The following is a 22,198-nucleotide window of genomic DNA, read 5'->3' as shown; positions in this document are numbered from 1 at the left end:
TATCATTTCTTCGACAAGGCTTTTTCTTTCTTTTTTCGAAACCCACCCCCCTCCTCCCTTTCTTACTCTGTAACCCCTCCCCCCCCCCTCTATCTCTCATTTAAAGCAGCTAGCTGCATTTTCGTGAACGATTTTACCAAAATTAGATTTGCTTTTAAGAAAAGGTTAATTACAAAAGCTACTCGTTACTGCAGTTCTTCAAATTAAAGATTTGCATTGTCTTTTCTTCGATTATAATGCTTTGTTTTTATTAATTTAATTAGCGCCAACCATTCCATCAAACTGTATTTAGGCCTTTGCACAATGCACCTGATAACACGTATGCAGTCCTGATTTGATACACGTCCCATTTATGCTATAATTCAGGTTATAAGGTTCATTGTTTTGTTTCCTCGTTTCACCTTTGTTTTGTCTTTCATAATCAAGTCCCTGGAAATAAAAATCTTTTGTCAAGTGCATGCAGCAAACAATAAGGAAAAGTACAAAGGATGCTTCAATTGTGTCTCTATTGTTGCCAAACTTTATTGTGATTTCCGTCGAGTTTAAAAAAAAAACCTCCTTCAAGAAAATATTTCCGCTTCGCATGTTCGTGAACCATGCACGTAGCTTTTTTTAGCTATTTCGTTTTGTATGTATGTGTGTTAAAGTTAAACTGATGCGATGTTTTCCAAAGGAAGTTTAATGTTGACAAGAGCCAGTATATTCCCTACAACAGGCAAGTGTGTTCCCAGAGCCCAATTTGATAGGATATTAAAGTATATTTTTTGTACGATTTATTAACGACTTAAAATAACAAAGAATACTTGCCCAGGAAATAGTTGGTGTACCTTACCTATTGCAACGAATCGTCTTCCTTTAAGTTTTCATTTCAAATCAAATTTTTACTTAAAAATCATCTATAATTCTTTTGTTGGTATATCTTTGTTTGTCCCTTCCTTGATGTTAGAAGTTATGACTTTGCTGAAAAGGAAACAGTGAAATATGTAGGTTATAGGTATGGTAGTCACTAAAGCCTTTGATGGAGAAATGGTTGGGTGGGGGGGGGGGGGAACGTTTCCAAGATATTCACATTTGAAGTTTTAATAAATCTGGGAAACTCATTCGAAATCCGTTGACATTTTTGGAAAAGCTCTTTTCGTCTCCAAGATATACACATTTCAATTTTCCATAAATCTGGGAAACTCATTCAATATGTACCAACTATCACATGGAGTGGTGCGCTCAGCAAAATAAGTTAGCCCCTAATTACAAGCCCCCATATAGCACTTAAATAATGCGATGTTCCTCTTTTAACAGGAGACAATAAAATATTTCAAAAAAAAATCGCCTTTGGCACACAAAACCTGTGTTCAGTGTCCTGGAAAGGAAGGTTGTAAAAACAAAGGAATAACATGATAGAAATATAGGCAGTCACTCCCTTTGCATCATCAATATGCATAATTAGCTAATGTTTATTCAGGAATCAAACTAGAATTAAGAAGACACTTTGTCAATTGTCAATCTTTGATGGATTTTGATGGGAGTTGCAGCTATATTCATGATTTCTAATGCCTATTAGAATGATAAGGGCGATGTTGTTCATATATATAGGTGTCCGTAGACCTTTAAACTCTATACAAAGATTCAAAGTTTCGTCACGACGTTATAGATTGAAATCATCTTTTAAGACGTTAGAATAGATAAAACTTGTGGTCCAAAGCTGAATGTTAAAAACAAAACTGCCGTACATCGATATATAGTAGAATATTCTTCGGTGTCATTTCAATTTCCATGTACTCGAATTATTAAGTGATGGCAATTTTCATTCTTGGAAAGAAAAACATAGAACTTAAGAGAGAGAGAGAGAGGTGGAGAGAGAAATAAAAAGGTAAACAAAATTAATATCATTGTGAGAAACCATCGCAGCCATCCTCTTTAACTGATATATGTGGTAGATATTTATGTTAGCCTCCCCTAAATAAGTTAGGAATATATCTTGATCCGTTTGGGAGATATCACCCGATCAAAGTCATGTTTGGGAGCTGCCATTTTTTTTAAATTTCTAATGTCTTTTAATGTCGTGACAGTAGAAGGTGTAACATGATTTAAATATTTATAAAACTTTTTTTTTTGTGCTTATCTTTATATATTTTCCCCAGGAGAATGTAAAACTATGTTAACACTGAAACCAATGCCAGAATGAGGTTTTGTTATAAGAACATCAATGTGTCAGAAATTCAGTGTCTCAATTACAGGAAATATTAATATTAATTTTGTGATATCACACTGAAATATCAAACATGTGCTGTTCGATGGTGTCAATCAAGTCTTCAGTCTTGGGCGTTAAGATGAAAGTATTAGCAGAGAGGAATGTAATAGGTTTCTACACGTAGTGGAAATCCCGCATTATAAAAAATATTTATATAAAAAAAAACGTCGCAACACACTCTCTTGACTTAAACACTTTAATTGTGAGTGTGGGTATAGTTGTTCACCAAATAAATCTGTTTCATATTAGATGAACGGAGTTGATTTTCAATTAATTTCATCCCTGTACTTACTTGAGCGAACATTATGGAAGATGTAAAGAAGTCACCAGTGAAGTGGAACTCAAAGGAGCTGGGCCAAACTCTAACACACCGACATAAACAAGCCCCCACCCACCACACCCCACCCCCCATGCACCCCACCCTTTCCGCCTAGTCTGATTTAGGGTGGGGCATGAACCATTACAGAAGGAGTGGTCTTATTTCACCCGACTGTAACAAACATTGCCCGATGGAGGTGGAAGAGTTGTGTGGGTTTAGCAAAGGTGCGGCCGGGCTGTGGGGGGGGGGGGCTGGAGGGTAGCAATGACATGTTTTGTGGAACACATGAAAGTTCCCCTTTATTATCAAGCCGAAAGAACCCATTTTTGCTTCTTATAATATATTGCATACAAATAAAGAAATATGTTTTTGTTTACAAATAAAGAAATATGTTTATGTTTACAAATAAAGAAATATATTGGTTACAAATAAAGAACTACATTGGTTACAAACAAAGAAATATATTTTGTACAAAATAAAGAAATATTGGGTACAAATCAAGTAAATAAATATATTGGGTACAAATCAAGTAAATAAATATATTGGGTACAAGCAAGATGTCACCAGAATTCTTAAGATAAAACCTTGTTACATTGACAAAAATTTATTAAAGTCCTAGTCCAAAGCAACCGCTTTCGTTTTATATATCACAATTATCCATCCGATAGGCACACTTTGCATATAAAGAATTTTCGCAGATGCTGTTAGAGTCATTATTAAACCCATGCGGTAGTTACTGGTGTAATTATGTCAGGACCCTAATCAAGTGATTTAAATATTTCAATCTCATGAATATGCAGTTACTTTATTATGAAATCACACAATCCTCACGTGACAGTATTTCTCAAGAAAACCGTTTTGTACACAGTTAAATATGTCGAGCAATGTCATCATGCATGATACAGCCTAAGGAATGACGTATCTTGTGGACCGGGAATACCCTACGGTAGGCGTTAAACCCTAGGGTTAACCCTAACCCGAGAAATACTGCATCACATGTAGTATCATACAATACCGTACTTCTTGAGGCAATGGAACTTGCCCCATTATAACTTGTCTTGAGAGATGAAAAAAAACTTGGTCTTGGTGATGAAATTGCTTGAAAGAAAACTACATACATCATGTTCCTCGTTACTTGAACAGTATCACACGTATTATCACTAGAAAGAAAAGATATGGTTAAAATAGCAATTTCAGTATGCTTGAACCCATACGAGAACAAGGTCACGAGAAAACCTACGAAATAAAACCCCATGAACACGAGTACAGAAAAATGTACTCAAATTCGAACAAAAATACTGGACTAGAGAATTACACGGTTGGCCTGCGAAATTTTTAATGATAATCACTCCTAAGAAAAACATCTTTCCCTGGCAGGTTATTAACCTCCCCCCCCCTCCCACCCTCATCCCCACCCCCACCGAAACAGACAAGTACACACAAATTGATTCCCAGGATGTTATAGTACAGACAACATGTGTAAAAGATGCTTTGAGGCTGGTAGTTATAATAATATGAATCTTAGAGTAATCACAACTGTTTGATGAACGGGCCCGTAGCCAGGCAGGGGCACGGGAAGTAGCGTGCCCATGTGCAGACAAACGTGCCCTCGTTTGTCCCCCCCCCCCACACCAAACAGCCCTTTGGGATAACTGTGTTTCCCAATATTTTATTTGCATCGATGGTACATGCACAGTACCGTACTAATAATGCCCTCCGTACAAACTAGTAAAAAAACAAACTTAGAATCTACGAGATTATAGACTTTGGTTCATAGCTTATCATATAGCAGAATTTATAGCTTGGTGAATGGTGACACACGTTTTTTATTTGCCCCCCCCCCTTCCCCGCGATAAAAGAGGATACAATTATTGCTGCCCCTCCTGGCTAAGAGTCTGGTGATGGAATTGCACTCTGTTCTTTCAAATAAAATTGAGACAATTTTATAGTATCACATTCCAACTGGGTTATTACAAGGAAGCAGACAGTGATTCCGCGAAACATTAATCACTAGACGGCTAAACACACTGAACGATCCACCCAAGGTACACAACTACCCCTTGAAATATTGACAAGATAATTACAAATCATGTAAAAGGGAATCCTTCTAAATGATATTTGCTAAAAGTTCTAAGAATCAAAATGTTGTCTATAGCTTGAAGATTTTCCACGAAATTTTAAAATAAAGCAGATTGCGTTTTGAAATCTTGTTCATTTCTAGATATCAGCAGATTTTCCACTCGATCAGTAAAAAAGTCCAAAGTTCAGCTTAGATAAAATCGCTGAGTAATTGATACGACATATATAGAGGCCTATATACATCATTACATGTTTACGTTGTCACGTGGTTTGCAAAGACACGTGGTTAGTGGTTATCTGGTTAATTTAAGTGACCTTTATATATATATATATATATATATATATATATATATATATATATATATATATATATATATATATATATATATATATATATATATATATATATATATGTATATATATATATATGTATATATATATACATATATATATATATATATATATATATACATATGTATATATATATACATATATACACATATATACACATATATATAGTTGTTTCGTTTCCAATGTTTACTTTAACTTAACATCGTGTTTTCTGATGGAATTATTTTTTAATAATAAGACTATAAATTTATATCAGTAAGAAAAGACCGCCCCAAGAAAAGAAGAAAAACGTCACTCGTGTCTTGTTTAATCCTTTGTTTCCGCCTTGTTAAAGAGTTGTAACAAATTTTATCATAATTATGTCCGGTCATTCGTCTTTCATGATCTGTCTTAATATAAACAAATAATTGACTTTTGATAATATAGAGGGGGGGGGGGAGAGATGGGGGAACGAGAATATAAAAAGAAATATCAGTTAACAGGAAACATAAATACATTATCATTAAACTAAATACGCTGTGTGGTGGTTCTTTCATCTGGAAAATGGATTAACCGAATTTTATATACCACGCTACGTTACCACATTTGTCATATCCCTTTTGACTATAGGTTATTCTGTGTTATATTGTTTTCCCCCGCGACGTTATCTTTTAAGTTTTTTATCTTATTCGTAAGGTTGTTTTATTTTCCTAGCTCTCTCTATCTGGGTTAAGATGTAAATAACTTGTTGTGCATGGACGATCCTTCAATCAAGAAGCACGAAGTCTTTGTTTACATAGCAACAAGGAACTATGATAAAAACTGATTATCGATGTGCTGCCCTCCGAATGGAAGCTTCTTATTTTACCCCTTCTTTTGGCAAAATAAATAAAGAAGAAGATTACAATTTCAAATCTACGGGAAAGGAAAGATGAAATTACAACAATGCTTTTTCCTTCTCATTGTCTTTGATTGTATTCCTTTTAATTGAAGCGTAAATAAAAGTAATTATTATTATTATTGTTATTATATTTATTGGCACTCACATGAGTCTCCCCCTCCTAGTTAATGGAGACATTTCGTTGCGTTGAATACCATGAAATGACTTGCGCTCTATAACATAATATTTCGGTGCACAACACTGCAGGTCTGTTGCTCTACCTTGCATTCAGCTTCTTTTACATTTGTTTTTATTTTTTCCCCCTTTTCTTTTCGCCGTCACTTCCATTTACCTTCCCTCAACTTCACATTACACGGTAATGTACTCCGGTAGGCTGAATTGCGTTTGGGCACACTTCACAATGCATCCCACCAAATTCATAGTATGTACCATTGAATTGTATTTCGGTGCAGTGCGTTGTTTGTCGGTGTCATGCATTACCGTATATTTCGACACAGTGCGTTACACTTTGGTTCAATGCATTTTCGGCGCACAGTATTGTACTTCAGTCGCTGCATTTCCTTTCGAAATAGACTGCACTGCAATCCGGCACAGTGCATTGTATTCCGATACAATGCATTGCATTCCGGAACAATGCATTGCATTTTGGAACAATGCATTGCATTTTGGAACAATGCATTGCATTTTGGAACAATGCATTGTATTCCGGTACAATTCTGCATTGTATTCCGGTACAATATGCATTGTATTTCGGTACAGTGCACTGCGTTCCGAGCGTTCAGTCGCGGTGTAGTGTACATTGTTTACGACAATAAGAGGTTAATCAACGGTCTAGCGTGCGTTACTCACAGGATTAATGCACGATCGGGGGATAATGCAAGCGATGCACGAGGGCGGAGCCCGAGTGCATCCAGCGATAGCAATAACACCCGGAGTGCATTAATCATGTGAGTAACGCACGCTAGACCGTTGATTAACCCCGTTCATTCATACACTACCATTTGTGTGGGGGAAAAATCATAAAACAAAACATTTTTGGTTACATATAACCAAAGATTTATTAAAGTGATGCCCCGTAAGTTTACCGTGCGTTACTCACAGGATTAACCACGGTCAGCTGACCTGAATGGACCAATAGGATTTAGGAATCTTTACTAAGTATGAATGAACATTAGTTTTACAGCTGTAAGCATAGAAATGAAAAGAAGATATTGTACAAGTGGACATAACTCTGAACTATACTCTTTTTGCATGGCACAAAAAAAGAAAGTACGCACCTGCTTATGGTGAAATTAAATTTGAAATTTAAAATATTTCACGCCTTGGTTTGGCAAGATATGTGAAGTTTGTAAACGTTAGGAAACACTGTGTGCTTTGAGGTATTATACTACCATCCTATTACGAGTATATTCATCCTTTGTGTTTTATTAAAAACGTTATTTTAACACATGCAACGGAAGATGAACAGCGAAACTAGATGCCTGGACTATATTGATAATAAAACTTTCATTTTGACCTTGAGGTGGAAACTTTTACGTGGAAAGAAGAAACGAGAGCGAATGTAGGTCGTTCCAAATACAATTCAAATGACTCCTTTCGAAGTATAGCTGTTGTTTCTTTTAAGCTAATTACGTGTGTTGATTTTCAAGAAATTGTATCATCTAAACATTTGTGTAAATAATCGCTCTGTTTTTAATGAAAACGAAATGATTCAAGAAAAAAGCATAAAGAAACAAAGTCTGTTTTCGACTAAAAGAGATTAAAATATAGCAAATACTTGAAATTCTCAGCAAAAACCCTGAAATTGAGATGATTTCCTGCTGTCAAACTATATTCAATCCCAAGTCAATATTTTTCTAAATAATAAAAAATAAATTAAAAAAAACAAGTTTGAAATATTTCATATATACTTAAACAAAGACATGCTCTTAGTTAGACTGCCCTTTTGTCATGTCCGATAACACAGTTTAACCTCTTACATAATATGAATATGTTATGTGCGCATGTGCAAAGGGAAACATTATATTTCTTTATCATGTCTTTACTTCACGATCATTTTTGTTTGAGGGTCGGGTGAACAGGCGAAGGGTTGAGGACTGGTGGGTGGGGTGGGGGGTGGGGGGAGATTGGAGATATTTAAAAACAAGAAACGTACATGACAATATAAGATGTCATCTTTGCCAAAATAGAATACTTTACTATAAAGGTTGACATGTTTGTATTGGCAATGAAGTAAATTTCTTTGTTGTGTTTATTTTAGTTTGACTTTACGGCTTTGAAATGAACATGTCTTTGTTACCTTCGGTTTATTAATTTAATGAGGAAGAACTTGAAGTAGTAGAAGTAGCCAAGTTCGCCAGGTGATCGTGAGAACGTGTTAGAAAAATAGGCTCTCTTTTATTTTCTCATCTAAACAGGGAAGGAAATGATGAATTAGCATATGTATATAAGCAACAGGACTTCTGTCTTCAAACTTAATTGATAGCTTGTTCATTTTATTCCTTCGTAAGCGGATCTTCTTTGTCTTAAAAAAAAGGATCACAGAGTGAAGAGGTCACTAACGAAATACACTGATAGGCCTACCTACTCTTTTAAATGTATCAATTTTTTTTTTTAATTTTCATGTCGTCTACAATAGAATTTAAGTCAAATAACGACGTAAAAATGAGACGCCACATGTCTTTAAGAATTGAAAACTATGATGTCATGCTATAGCTATTTTCCCGCTATGAAGAAAGGTATATAAATGTTATCGAAAACAGCGGGTGATATTGATTTTAAGTCATATTAATTCATGATATATGTTATGATATATATATACCGCTGTTTTCGATATATATATATATATTTATATATATATATATATATATATATATATATATATATATATATATATATATATGTTTAGATATATAGATATATATATATATATATATATATATATATATATATATTTATATATATATATATATATATATATATATATATATATATATATATATATATATATATATATATATAGGCCTATATAATATTCCTGCGGAAGGACCCTTAGTCTTCCCCTTCACGGGAGATGGCTTCGAAGACCACAGCCCTACACCCCATTTAACTATTTACTCATTTGCCTTGACCCCTTCCATGTAGGTTCAGACCCTATATCTAAAAATCACTCGTCATGATTTTAGAAAAATATGTGCACGCCTCTGATCTGCAATATAGACAACTATTATTCCGCAGAGTATAGGCAGCGGGAAAAGTGAAAAGGGGCAACTGGTGGTTTTAAGTTAATATAACAATTCTCCTATAAGATAAGCAAACACCCAACACCCCCCCCCCCCCACCTTTTCGTTCTATAGGCTTCATATATAAATACGTTATGTTTATTTATCAGAATATCAGACAAAGAAACCAAAAGTTTGAACTAAATAACTGATGTGTAGCAGACTTTAATGAGTTTCAGTGACACCGCTTCAACTCTGAAAATAGAAGTGGATGGGAATATCAAAAGTTACTTATTGTCTGGACAGCTTGACTATATGAAGTCATGCAAAAACTTAATAACCGAAGTTGAAAAAAAATATATATATATATATTAAAAACAACCTATAGTAGCACATGTCTGTTTTCCCCCAAGGTGGCAGTATGTGTGTGAAAAAAAAAATTCAATACTTACCTGATAGTGTTTGTGTTTTAGTTGACCTGACCCGGAAGTAAGAGTACGTTTGTACATACGCAATTGGCTTTATGAAATGGCTTATGTAATTTTAATAGCAAAAGAAGAAAAGAAAAAAAAAACATCAAAGGGATATTCCGGTGGTGAAAATGTTGATATCTAGCAAACCTTTGGGAATTTTCTGCACCGTATACGTAAAAACCAACTCCTCATAGGATTCGGTGGTGGCGAAAAAATGATTTAAAAAAAAAAGAATTTTTTTAATTAAGTGATATTTTGTCAATGCATTTGGCAACAGCGCAGTGCATGATGTCACCAGGGCAACTGATTAGAAATGTCTTTTGTTTTTTCTATTTATTATTTGCAATCATGTATCCACAGCAGACAATCAACCATTTGTTGAAAAGAGTTACATTTTGATCGACATTGACATCCAAACGAATATTCCAAACGTATCAGCCAATGAGCTTCTAACGAGTAGTTACCATGATGCAATCGCAGATCACTTACTGAGGTCTACTTCCTGGAGTTATAAAGGGAAAGCATTAGAGAATGGGTTCGGTTGCGGGGTGGGGTGGGATGGGGAGAGGGGGGGGGTCTACATGCCATATATCTGATGAACATCGCAAATAAAGTCCCAAGTAAGAAAATCATTTTTCTTCTTTCGAGACAATTTTAAATAAATATCGCAGTATTATAAACTGCTAAATATCGCAGTATTATAAATTTAGTTATAAACTAAATTATTTCTAGGAAGGAGTTTTTTTTTTGTGTGTGGAGTCTTGTGATTCCGGAAATTCCCCGTGTTTCTCTCAAGTGGAATAATATGAAAGTGTCTTTATATTTAGTAGCTACATCACGTGAATCTTAGAAGGTTGTTTTCAGAATAAAGTACTTTTATTTCTATTATTATGATTGTTTTTATTATATCTAATTAATTAAGGTCAGGTCTAAATAGCTTACCACCCACGGAGAATAATATTTCTTCATTTCTTTTATGACCAACTGTCACCAACTTCTGGCCGGTGTATGATTTTACAGTACGTGGGTTAAGGGAAATTCCCAGTATATTCTTGGAAAGATTTCCTCCGAGTTAAAATAATTGTTGAAATATGGGGGCGTTTGCTTTTCGGAAAGATATTATAAATTTTGTCCAGATTCTTGAGGCGGTAGACATGAGCATTAATTATGAATGTAAGTATAAAAATTAAGCAGTGCGGATTGGCTAATCAGCAATTCCGGTGACAGACAATTTGTTGGCACTTTATTGGTAAGGCAAAACTATTCCACACTTAAAATAAGTCATCACCACATCTCAAGAAAAAAAGGGAAAAAAAGGGAAAAAAAGAAATTCTCTAAATGCTTTCTGCAAGTCAAAACAGCTTTATATAACTTAATGTTTATTCATGTTTCTTTATTAATTATCTTTTGAATTGTGATATAATTGGCAATGTGTACCATTAACCGTCGACGTATACTCTGACGTCACAGCATCCCTCACCTCATGAATATGCATTCACTTCTTCTTTGGGATCCAAGATGGATGATATATAGACAAATGGAATATGGAATAAAGAGCAATCATTTTCGGTAGAATAAGTAGCAGATGTGTATAAACTCGGGCTAGCCTTCGTTGCTTTATAAAAAATCAAGAGGAATATGAAAGGGAATTATCCCAATTAAGGCGTTATAGCCATTACCTTATCGAATATATATGGATTCTTGCGGTGAATGAAATTCCGCCAAAAAGCTAAGATAAATCTACTTGACCATGATTATCCATGATTATCCCGGTTCAAAAATCATGTCAGAGGGTAACCACTTTGTTGCTTTGTGACGTAATGTTCCTATTAGGAGATGAAACCATCTTAAAGGGGTATTCCGCTGGCAGATAATGTGACAAGTTATATAGAAGAGAGGAAAATGTTTCTTTCTCTGTTAGGTGAAAACCGCATTTTGTTTTGCATATCGCTATGGATATGTTTGTTTGAATGTAAACTATATTTCGCCAGATAAACCCTTCGTTACTGCAGGAAGTGGATAATAGTATGTGGTCTCCAATGTGTTTTCATAGTATCAGATAGTCTTCAAGCGTCTTAATTTCCTTATCATTAACACACTATTCTTTGCGACCCAATGTCCATATAATGACAGCACTAACTCTGCTGTTATCAAATGCCTCATCAAATTTTAATCAAAATGTGTATTTCCACCAATACAAATGTTATCAGGACGTGCATGTTTTTTGACATAAAGACATATTTCGGTAAGGGGCATGAACGTTTATGGACGGGCTATAGGCGTATCAAAACTTTTACAAAAGGGGTGTGTGGCTGTGGGTCCTAGATGCGGCTCCTAGTAGGGGTGTCTTGAGGTCCTCTCCCAGAAAGAAAAAAAAAAGTTTGAGATATGAAATGTCGAAATCTGAGGGATATTGAAACTATTAATAAGCAGGCGCGTAGCCAAGAGGGGGGGGGGGCGAAGGGGGCGACCGCCCCCCCCCCTTGAGCATATTTTTTGTATGTCTTTATGATATCGCTAGTAATTTCAAGCTTAGATGCAACTTACAAGGCCTGGGAAGTGCCATTTCCAGCGATCTGGGAGGCATTTTCAGCCAAAATTTTCTTGTACGCGTAGCTACGCTTAGATAGTTTCAATGCCATTCTACGGCTTTGATAGTTTGCCTACAGGTTCGCCCCTCCCTTGGCAAATTCCTCGCTACGCGCCTGTTAATAAGGTCTATAATTAGGTCTAATGGGGTGATGGTTGTTCAAAAAAAAAAATTTGAAGGGGGAAAAAAATCACGAGAATGAACGGTTTTTCTTCAACTGACGCCCCTCCCATTCCCCGCTCATTATGCGCATGTCACTGTTGCCGGTTGTATAGATGTATCTCTTTTAAGCGTCTGTTGTGAACTAGCGACACTAACAAACACACTATGGTAGCAAACGAACAGTATATTTTGTGCAATGCATGTTCGCGTGCCAGAAGACACTGCGTCTCTAAACCAACCCAACCCCTCCTCACCCACACCCTTGGCACGTCACTCTCCTTTACATTGCACGCAATAGGAAATAATCTGAAAGAGAACGAAATGCATAGTACATAGAGACCCTACAAATTGATCTAACCAAACAGATGTTTTTCTTTCTAATTTTTTTGCTTGAAAAAGGAGGGAATGACATTTCATAATACATCTACAATATTATTTGTGTTAATATTATGACAACCATTCAAAAACACAAAAAGATTATGTTTTGAGTAAACAAAATGTTTATTCTACGTGATATCAGTTATTTGAGTTGTCGCCTACATGTTATTCCAACATGTGACTCTCCATTTACATAGGGGTGGGTTTTTGAAACCTCGTACTTCCAACAAAATAAAGCATATCCGGAATTTTGAAATGAAATACGAAACTTTATTACTTTGCCAGGGAATTTGTACCTCCCAAAAGTCCCTCTCAGAAACAATTCCATGAATATAGACATGGACAAGTTTCAAGTGAGATGATTTTGTTTTTGTTTCTGTCTCTGCCTGTTTGTGTGTTTGTTTGTTTTATATATATATTATATATATATATATATATATATATATGTATATATATATGTATATTCCGGGGTTCGAATCCCGGTGGAGGCTGGAAGTTTTGTCACTGTTCTTGATTTTCCAACTCATTACGATATCAATTTTATATATTCATTTGCCTTTGTCGTGTACCTCCATTTCATTAACATAAAGTATATATGTTCAAAGTATCTCTTTCGAGATCTGGCCTTAGGATTCACAAATGTCTTCGACTTGGTTAGAATCATGTTTGATCTCTAGTGTAAGGCAAATATGTCACCAAAGACAGAACTAGTATTGTTCGATACAGGTGACGAACGCCTACAGTGGAATTACGACCTTCCTTACCGGTTTCGAACCTCTGGACATACAATCAGCATCCATAACCTAGTGGTTATGGTGTCCGCATTTAAAGCGGGAGGCCCGGGAAGGTTGTTCACTCATTACTGTATCAAGCATAACATCACATATATGGTTTGAGATCTGAAAATTTAGGATTGTGTATATATGAACTTATACGTGATATACATATGTGATCTATATATATATATATATTCCTTCTCCAGACGTACTAATCAATTTCCAACCGGGTTTTTTGTTTTATTTCTCTGCAAAGGTAATACAAAGAACAAAGAATCTACAAAGGTACAAAACTTACCACAGACAAACCGGGACCAATCTAAACATAACTCATCAAACGCCACCACATCAACGCGGAAAAGAGAATTAGAGGGCGCTAGTCCGGAACAAGGTGAGTTATCCACAACGCTTTTTATCCAAGCAAGTACCCAATATTTCCTTATCGGTGCCCGGAAATGTTGTGCATAGTAGCAATCTAAATTTTAACAAATGCCACTAGGAAATATCGTTTTGCACTTTACCAAAATGAGAGCAAATTTACCAATAGTATGAGATATTTATAATATATTATATCCAAATTTTATAAAATTGGAAAAGTATTTGTTGTTGTCCGAACATCATATTCAACGCAAACAAACGATTCCTCCACCCCACCCCTCCACACATATACCTCATCAACCTTCGGTCCTGAAGAAAGACATTTATTTCATCATGTGCTATCATTTAAAGCACATTCGTTAAGAACATGGAATTATGAAACAGTTCATCTAACTTTCCTTAGTTTAAGTCTGTCCTCGATTTGGTATTAAATATAAAAGGGAATAACCATATTCAACTTATTTTCGTTACGTGCATCGAGAACTCAATGCAAACGCCTGCCTAACAACGACCGGCGAAGAAAAAAATCTTCCAAAACGCCTTACATAATTCACTTTGTTGGCGGGAAAATTTAGAACGAATTTTGAATGCCGCCCCCTTATTATATTTTTTTCGTTGACCTTTGCTCTTGGAAAAAAATAAGCATAAAAGATTGCTTTAGTAAGGACAGCTTTGATTTTAGAAAAGTTGCCCTCTATTATAGAGCTTTGGCTCACAATACTCTGATCGTGCATGACGTAATGCTGATTTCGCGGAAACACAAGTGAATTGCATGCTTATTCAGTCGCCACAAGTACGCACGTACGCAAGAAAGCTATATAGTCGACTCATCACATTTAATTTAGTCGACCGAGCATGGTCACGGGGGGGGGGGGGGTAGGGGAGGGGCAGGGAGGTAGGGGAGTGTATTGATCCTTCGGGAAGGAGGGAGAGAAGGAAATAGATGGGGAGGAAAACAACCTTTTAATGTGCTATTGCATTAATAATTGCATGCTTATTCAGTCGCTACAAGTACGCTCGTACGCAAGAAAGCTATAGTCGACTCAATACATTTGATTTAGTCGGCCGAGCATGGTCACGGGGGAGGGAGTGGGGGCGGGGGTAGGGGAGGAGATTGATCCTTCGGGAGAGGGAATGGACGGGGAGGAATACAACCTTTTAATGTGCTATTGCATTAATAATTGCATGCTTATTCAGTCGCTACAAGTACGCAAGAAAGCTATAGTCGACTCAATACATTTGATTTAGTCGGCCGAGCATGGTCACGGGGGAGGGAGTGGGGGCGGGGGTAGGGGAGGAGATTGATCCTTCGGGAGAGGGAATGGACGGGGAGGAATACAACCTTTTAATGTGCTATTGCATTAATAATTGCATGCTTATTCAGTCGCCACAAGTACGCAAGAAAGCTATAGTCGACTCAATACATTTGATTTAGTCGGCCGAGCATGGTCACGGGGGAGGGAGTGGGGGCGGGGGTAGGGGAGGAGATTGATCCTTCGGGAGAGGGAATGGACGGGGAGGAATACAACCTTTTAATGTGCTATTGCATTAATAATTGCATGCTTATTCAGTCGCCACAAGTACGCAAGAAAGCTATAGTCGACTCAATACATTTGATTGAGTCGGCCGAGCATGGTCACAGGGGGGGAGGGGAGGGATACGGGGGGGGGGGTAGGTGAGGGGATTGATCTTTCGGGAAGGAGGGAGAGAGGGAATGGACGGGAAGGAATACAACATTTTAATGTGCTATTGCATTAATAATTGCATGCTTATTCAGTCGCCACAAGAACGCAAGAAAGCTATAGTCGACTCAATACATTTGATTTAGTCGGCCGAGCATGGTCACGGGGGGGGGGTAGGTGAGGGGTAGGGGGTAAGGGAGGGGATTGATCCTTCGGGAAGGAGGGAGAGAAGGAATGGACGGGGAGGAATACAACCTTTTAATATGCTAGTGCATTAATAATTGACCCGTTGTCTTGCAAAGAACAAAAAAAAGAAGGGGTTATTTTCAAGGTTCGCCATCGCCGTATCTTGGTTCAGTTGACAGCCTCGTGGTCTATCGTATATGTCATAGTGATTATCACATACCCTGTGTTTAGGTCAACGTCAAACTCATCTCCAAAGTATTTTAGAATGTTCCGATAGATCCAATCTCACTGGATACAGGCCTGGCGAGAGGAGTCGGGGTGGGGGGGGTGTACAGGGGGATATAGTCCTGGAACCCTGGGTCAATTAGAGGCCCCTATAATATCAACTAAAGAATAGTGCATTTCTTATTTCCTAATTATCTCATTCCATTAGTATATACTTAACGGTACATTCAATTAGCGGTAATTACATTTGTGATGTCATAGTGCCCCTTGGTTCTGAGACTTTGTTTACTTTCGCTTTTCTTTTCATATTTTCAAAGCACATACCGTCAGGCGCGTAGCCAAGGGGGGGGGGGGCGAAGGGGGCAGCCGCCCCCCCCCCCCTTGAGCATATTTTTGACAATTTTTTTTAAGGTTTTTATGATATCGATAGTATTTTCAAAAGAGAAAATGCTAAGATGCAACTAACAAGGCATGGGAAGTGCCATTTCCGGCGTTCTGGGAGGCATTTACAGCCAAAATTTTCTTGTACGCTTCGCGCCAACTTATGGTGGCGCTACGCTTAGATAGTTTGCAATGCAGAATCTACAGTTTCGCCCCTCCCTTGGCAAATTCCTGGCTACGCGCCTGCATACCGTTAACACTGAAACCATGTAATGACACCGTTTTGGGTCTCATTATTTTAGATCCAGCACTTGCAAACCCATCTCCATTACAGAGAAACCGATGTAATGTGTAAAGAAAAATATATGTATGCAACAAAAAAAAAAAACAGGCACATCAGTGTGGCTCGATGATGTCATAGTTTAGACTTGATCAAGTCTTCGGCCTTGTATGTGAATGAACATTACACCTGTCATATCTCCCAAAATGGAGTCAGATTTTTTGTGAGCTGTGTGGGGGAAAAACCTTGACATTTTATATACCTTCATTTCAATAACAATCTAAGGCATTTGTATACTCACCGATAGGTTGCATAGTAACATATAATGGCATGTTCGTCTTTCAATACAATAACTCTATACATTGTATTGATCTTGAAAAAAGGTGCCGGAAATGACTAAATGATTCCTAGTAAATGAATATGCATGAAAACAACAGAAACAAAAACAAAAGCCGAAAAGAGAAAATCGAACGAAATTAGCTATATTGTAGGTTAAAGACTGCACAATATGAGTAAACGATGTTGGAATGTGGTTAGGTTTCCCTAAAATAGCATCATAGTACGAGTGTTTCATTTTTAATTTAGTATATTATTGAAAGTTGATATGTTATAGATCAAAAAAGAAAAGAAACGCCCCTCTGTACAGGTTGTCAAGTTTTATTTTAGCTTTAAAGATATAATATAAAACGTCTGGAATATTCGACGGTGACGTGTGAGGACAGGTCATAATACTAATAATAATCTCGTTTCGCCATTTATCATTATAAGATTTAAAGAGCTATATACGAACTTGCAGTAATGGAAGTCATTTTAATGCTATGAGTAACATACATGTATACCTCACATCTTCATTCAAAGGTAAACTCTTCCCCCAACCCCCACTCCACCCCAACCCAATGTATGTATATGTATTTTAGATCCTCCTGCAAGCAGGAACTCGCGAAGAAGCCATCATTGGCTTATCAAAGCCGCAAGCTGACCGAAGTCAGTCTCTTAGATTCATATATAACGTCCATGATTATGAATTGTTAATTGTCAACAACTCTGTAACTGGACGACATACATTAATCTGGGAGTGACTCGAACCGGGGACCTTATGATTGAAAGGCACCGGCGTTAACCACTGAGCTAACACTCCTCGAATGAGTATTGGGGTACAAGTTTCTATGCGCGAGGAAGTGTACTCCATCTTACACTAGTGTATAAACTACAATTACCAGTGGCGGAGCGTCCATACAGTCAGGGGGTGGATGCCCCCCCCCCCTGACGGACTCAAATGGACTACTGGCGCCCTTTTCAGCTCTTTACCACTTTTAACTTATTCGCGATTATTTGACTTTTTTATTGCGCTCTCATCTACCTATTGACATTTGTCACATTTTTATGGTGTAATTTGGCGATGACACCTATTTATTCTTCGTTTATCTGCAAATTAGACAGGCCCGGAAAGGGTCATTTCCGGCGATCTAGGGAGTATCTTTACTCAACGAATTTCTGTACGCTCCGCGCCAACCTGTGGTGGCGCTCCGCTTAGATAGTGTCGAAAGCGCCCCTACAGACCATTATCACCCCTCCTGACCAATACCCCTAGCTCCGCCACTGACAATTACCAAATGTCCTATACGTACGAGTACAACTCATAGGAGTGAGTACAAGTACATGCAGGCATATATGCTGTAACACGGGTACGAGTGCAGGACTCACTCTCTACGTCGGTTGTTTGACCAACGTGTGCACTATCGCATGGACAATGATACTGTTGCACGTGTGAGACATTCTCATATCAATTAGAGTTTCAAGATGCACCGAGTACTAATGCGAGTACAAATTTCATGAGGGACGAGTGTGCGTATACATCTATAGAATAAACAAGTACGTGCGCACACTCATTATTCGTATGACGCGGTGATTTAAGATAGGCTACAAGGTGTTATAATTTTCAAATCACTTGTACAAACACAGCAAACCGCAAATAAAAAAGAATAGCAATAAAATAAAGGGCGTAACCAAACTAACATGTTGTGCATGATAATGTGATAAAGGGTCTCTCATGCACTGGTATAGCGATTACCACTCAGTGACTCATGCAACATGACCTATATACACTGTTTATAAACTTTCCGACGCCCTTGCCTTGTACATATGCTTAGAACTGAATTCAACATACCACCCCCCCCCCCCCCTTCCTCACCTAGCCTGATATTTGGTCCTCTACTTAAAAGCCGGTGGTCAATGGAGGAGGGGTGCGAGAGAAGAGAGGGGAGCGAGGGAGGAAAGGGGTAAGGGGAGGATTGGAGAGGAGGGAGGGGAATGAGAGTGGGAAAGGAGAATGGCTTTAAAATATTGGAATAAACGTCAGTGTAACAATTAATCCCAACTTGTTTTGCATTTTGGAGTTTGGTTTCGATACGACAATTATCGGTGTAAAATGTAAAGAGATTCTTCTATGGTGAAAGCATGAACAGCCTTTCTATCTATACCTTAAGGGGGTTACGGCAATAAGTATAGTGTCTAATTTGGCCACCTCAGAATTACACGTTTATATAATGTTATATCGAACAGCACGCGGACAAAATGTTTAACATTATTGTCGTGATAAAAGATGTAGAAGTCGAAGAAAAATATTTCGTTTAGAAAAATAATCCTCGTCGCCACTTTTTGTCGTGATCCCGCTATACGCGTGAGTGAGAATATACTTCTCTTCTATTTGGTGGTTCGTGTATATCTGATATGACATAGGGTGACCTCGGGGTATATAAGTGACCTTATAGAGTATAGAATATATGCCAGTCGTTTAGTTAATCTATTACAATTGTCTACAAACACAATGGCAACTAAACCACACCACCACCGCATTTCATTCTTATATTATATCAGGACTCACTGGTGCCAGGGAGACGTTGTCGGCGGTGTGTCATGGCTCTTCTCAGAAGTATACTAGTTACTTAAAAGATTATGATTCTCTCCTGTGGTCGGTTGATATATACGTCACGTACGTCACTGAGGGATGGGCATTTGTAATCAAATAATAGTACAAAATCTGGTTAGATATATATTTTTTTTTTAAAGGATATTAATCATCACTCACTCCATACAGTTGTGGCTTTGTGTTTTTTTCCCTTCCACCTTCATATATATGTGTTACAGTGTGTGGTGGTATTTCACGATGGTCTGTAGTATTTTGTGAAGATTTCGCTGAGCGAAATGACTGTCTCCGTCGCTACGCATTTTCCACTGACGTTAACTCCTTTATCAGCCAGGGGTATTAGTGGTACAACGAAGGGGTTTTTAATAGGCCTTATCCTGTTTTCGTAGAATTTCTTTTTTTTATGGATCCACTTCAGGTACGCTCAGCATGCATGAATGATAAGCTCGTCTGCGTTTTCATATCGACGAAATTAAAATAACTTTTCTTCTTAGCGATAAGGTTATAGAATATCACCTAATCTTTATTGTTATTGATATTAAATCGTTACTGTATCGCTCTGTAAATGATTGTTCTTGAAAATAAACATGACAGAAACATGAATTATGATGAACGGGCGTAGATACATGATAGCAATCTCTTAAAAAAAAAATATATATATATATATAAAGTTATATATATATATATAAAGTTATATATATATATATATATAAAGTTATATATATATATAAAGTTATATGAAGTTATATATAGAAAGTTATATATATATATAAAGTTATATATATAAAGTTATATATATATATATATACACGTTCCTTCTAAACTGTCTGAAGAGAGGATCATGGCAAAAAAATAAAAGTTAAAAATTATAATGCAATAAGGATATTCTGTTGCACAATCGAAGACAATGCATGCTGGGTTGGTTTATGTTGGGTAGGTGAATGGTGTAATTTTTGTTTGGTTGTATGCGCTTAATTCTATTTACCCATAACGTAACGTTTGTCAATATTCTGAGAACCATTTTTATTTTACAAACTTATTGTTGCAATTTGAAGGACTTCAATCAAAATTATAAACTAAGAGGATGGAAACAAATGAGGTAAAATATGAAAGATTTTTTTGTATATTATTTAAGAATATAACAGAATGACTAATTACAGAAATGTAATTTATAGTGCAAGTTTATTTCTGATTCATTCGTTGCTATGATCTAATATGTCAATACCTCCCCTCCTCCCTTTCTCCGTCCATACAAGTGACCGATCTGCAAAGACATGAATCAGAACTTGTTTGTATGTATCGTCCTATGCAGACTCACCGCAAACAGTTGATTTTTCGGCGGTCCTTGCTAGTAAGTAATGAAATCATACAAGATAATATCTTTGAACGAAAAACGAAAAACGAAACATATCAGATGGGAAAACCGTAGGTTGCTCTTCGATGAAAAACCCACCTTACTATGACCCGGCCGGGGATCGAACCCCGAACCTTCCGATTGCTAAGCCTCATTGCTTCAAATGCCCACCGCTTGTATCCACTCAGCCTCACTCCCTACCTAACACCCTTCCTCCCTCTCCTCTCCCTAGCTCACACCCTTCTACCCTCTCCACTCCTTACCTCATACCCTTCCTCCATCTCCCCTCCCTACCTCACACCCTTCCACCCTCTCCCCTCCTTACCTCATTCCCTTCCTCCCTCCCCCTCCCTACCTCACATCCTTCCTTCCTCTCCCCTCCCTAGCTCACACCCTTCCTCCATCTCCCCTCCCTACCTCACACCCTTCCACCTTCTCCCCTCCTTACCTCATTCCCTTCCCCCTCCCTACCTCACATCCATCCTTCCTCTCCCCTCCCTACTCCACACTCTCCCTCCCTCTCCCCTCCCTACCTCACGCCCTCCTCCCTCTCTCCTCCCTACCTCACACACTTCTTCCTCTCCCCTCCCTACCTCACACCCTTCCTCCCTCTCTCCTCCCTACCTCCACCCATCCTCCCTCTTACCTCCCTACCTCACACCCTCCCCCTCTCACCTCCCTACCTCACACCCTTTTCTCCCTCTCCCCTCCCTACCTCACACCCTCCCTTCCTCTCCCCTCCCTACCTCACACCCTCCCTCCCTCTCCCCTCCCTACCTCACACCTTCCCTCTCTCCTCTCTACCTCACACCCTTCCTCCCTCTCCCCTTCCTCCCTACCTCACACCCTTCCTCCCTCTCCCCTTCCCTGCCTCATGCCCTCTTCTGTCTCCTCATTGCCCGACCTTGTGACAAGTCTTCTTTACTCAAATCTAGAATTTATCCAAGTCACAAAAGAAAAGTTCATCTTGTATATTATCAACATAGTATTATGCATAATCAATATTTCTTGGAAGTTTGGCACAACTGATCCATCATTAGGGCGAATACTATTAAATAAAGCAATATTGAAAGAAGATCTGTTATTGCTGTGGTTTTTTTTTCTCTTTTCTTTTTTTTCTTTCTGCTTTTACTACAAAGCTTGTTGTCTTGCGGTTTCCTTGTTGACGTCATTCGTGAACTCTCATGAAGTTCACATCAAGTGTTAACAAAAGGGTTGTTTACGCCTGGTGTAAAAAATACTACAAAGAATATGCCGTATGGGCACTTCTACAGAAAGGGTGTTGCATTATAATGGTATTCACGGTTTC

At 37.7% G+C, this 22,198-nt stretch overlaps 1 protein-coding gene across 1 annotated transcript in view; it reads left to right on the top strand.

The window, feature by feature from the left end:
* LOC139969764 (uncharacterized) overlaps positions 1-22,198 on the top strand; it is a 45,180-nt gene that overhangs the window by 2,225 nt on the left and 20,757 nt on the right. The window contains exon 2 of the mRNA XM_071975002.1: positions 13,734-13,868. Coding sequence (XP_071831103.1) covers positions 13,734-13,868 — 135 coding nt within the window. The remainder of the gene's footprint in view (positions 1-13,733; positions 13,869-22,198) is intronic.

This window comes from Apostichopus japonicus, chromosome 7 (genome assembly GCF_037975245.1).
Source record: "Apostichopus japonicus isolate 1M-3 chromosome 7, ASM3797524v1, whole genome shotgun sequence".
NCBI classification, from domain to species: Eukaryota; Metazoa; Echinodermata; class Holothuroidea; order Aspidochirotida; family Stichopodidae; genus Apostichopus; species Apostichopus japonicus.
Note: the sequence above shows the minus strand (reverse complement) of the source record. Positions and strands in the feature narration are given on the sequence as shown.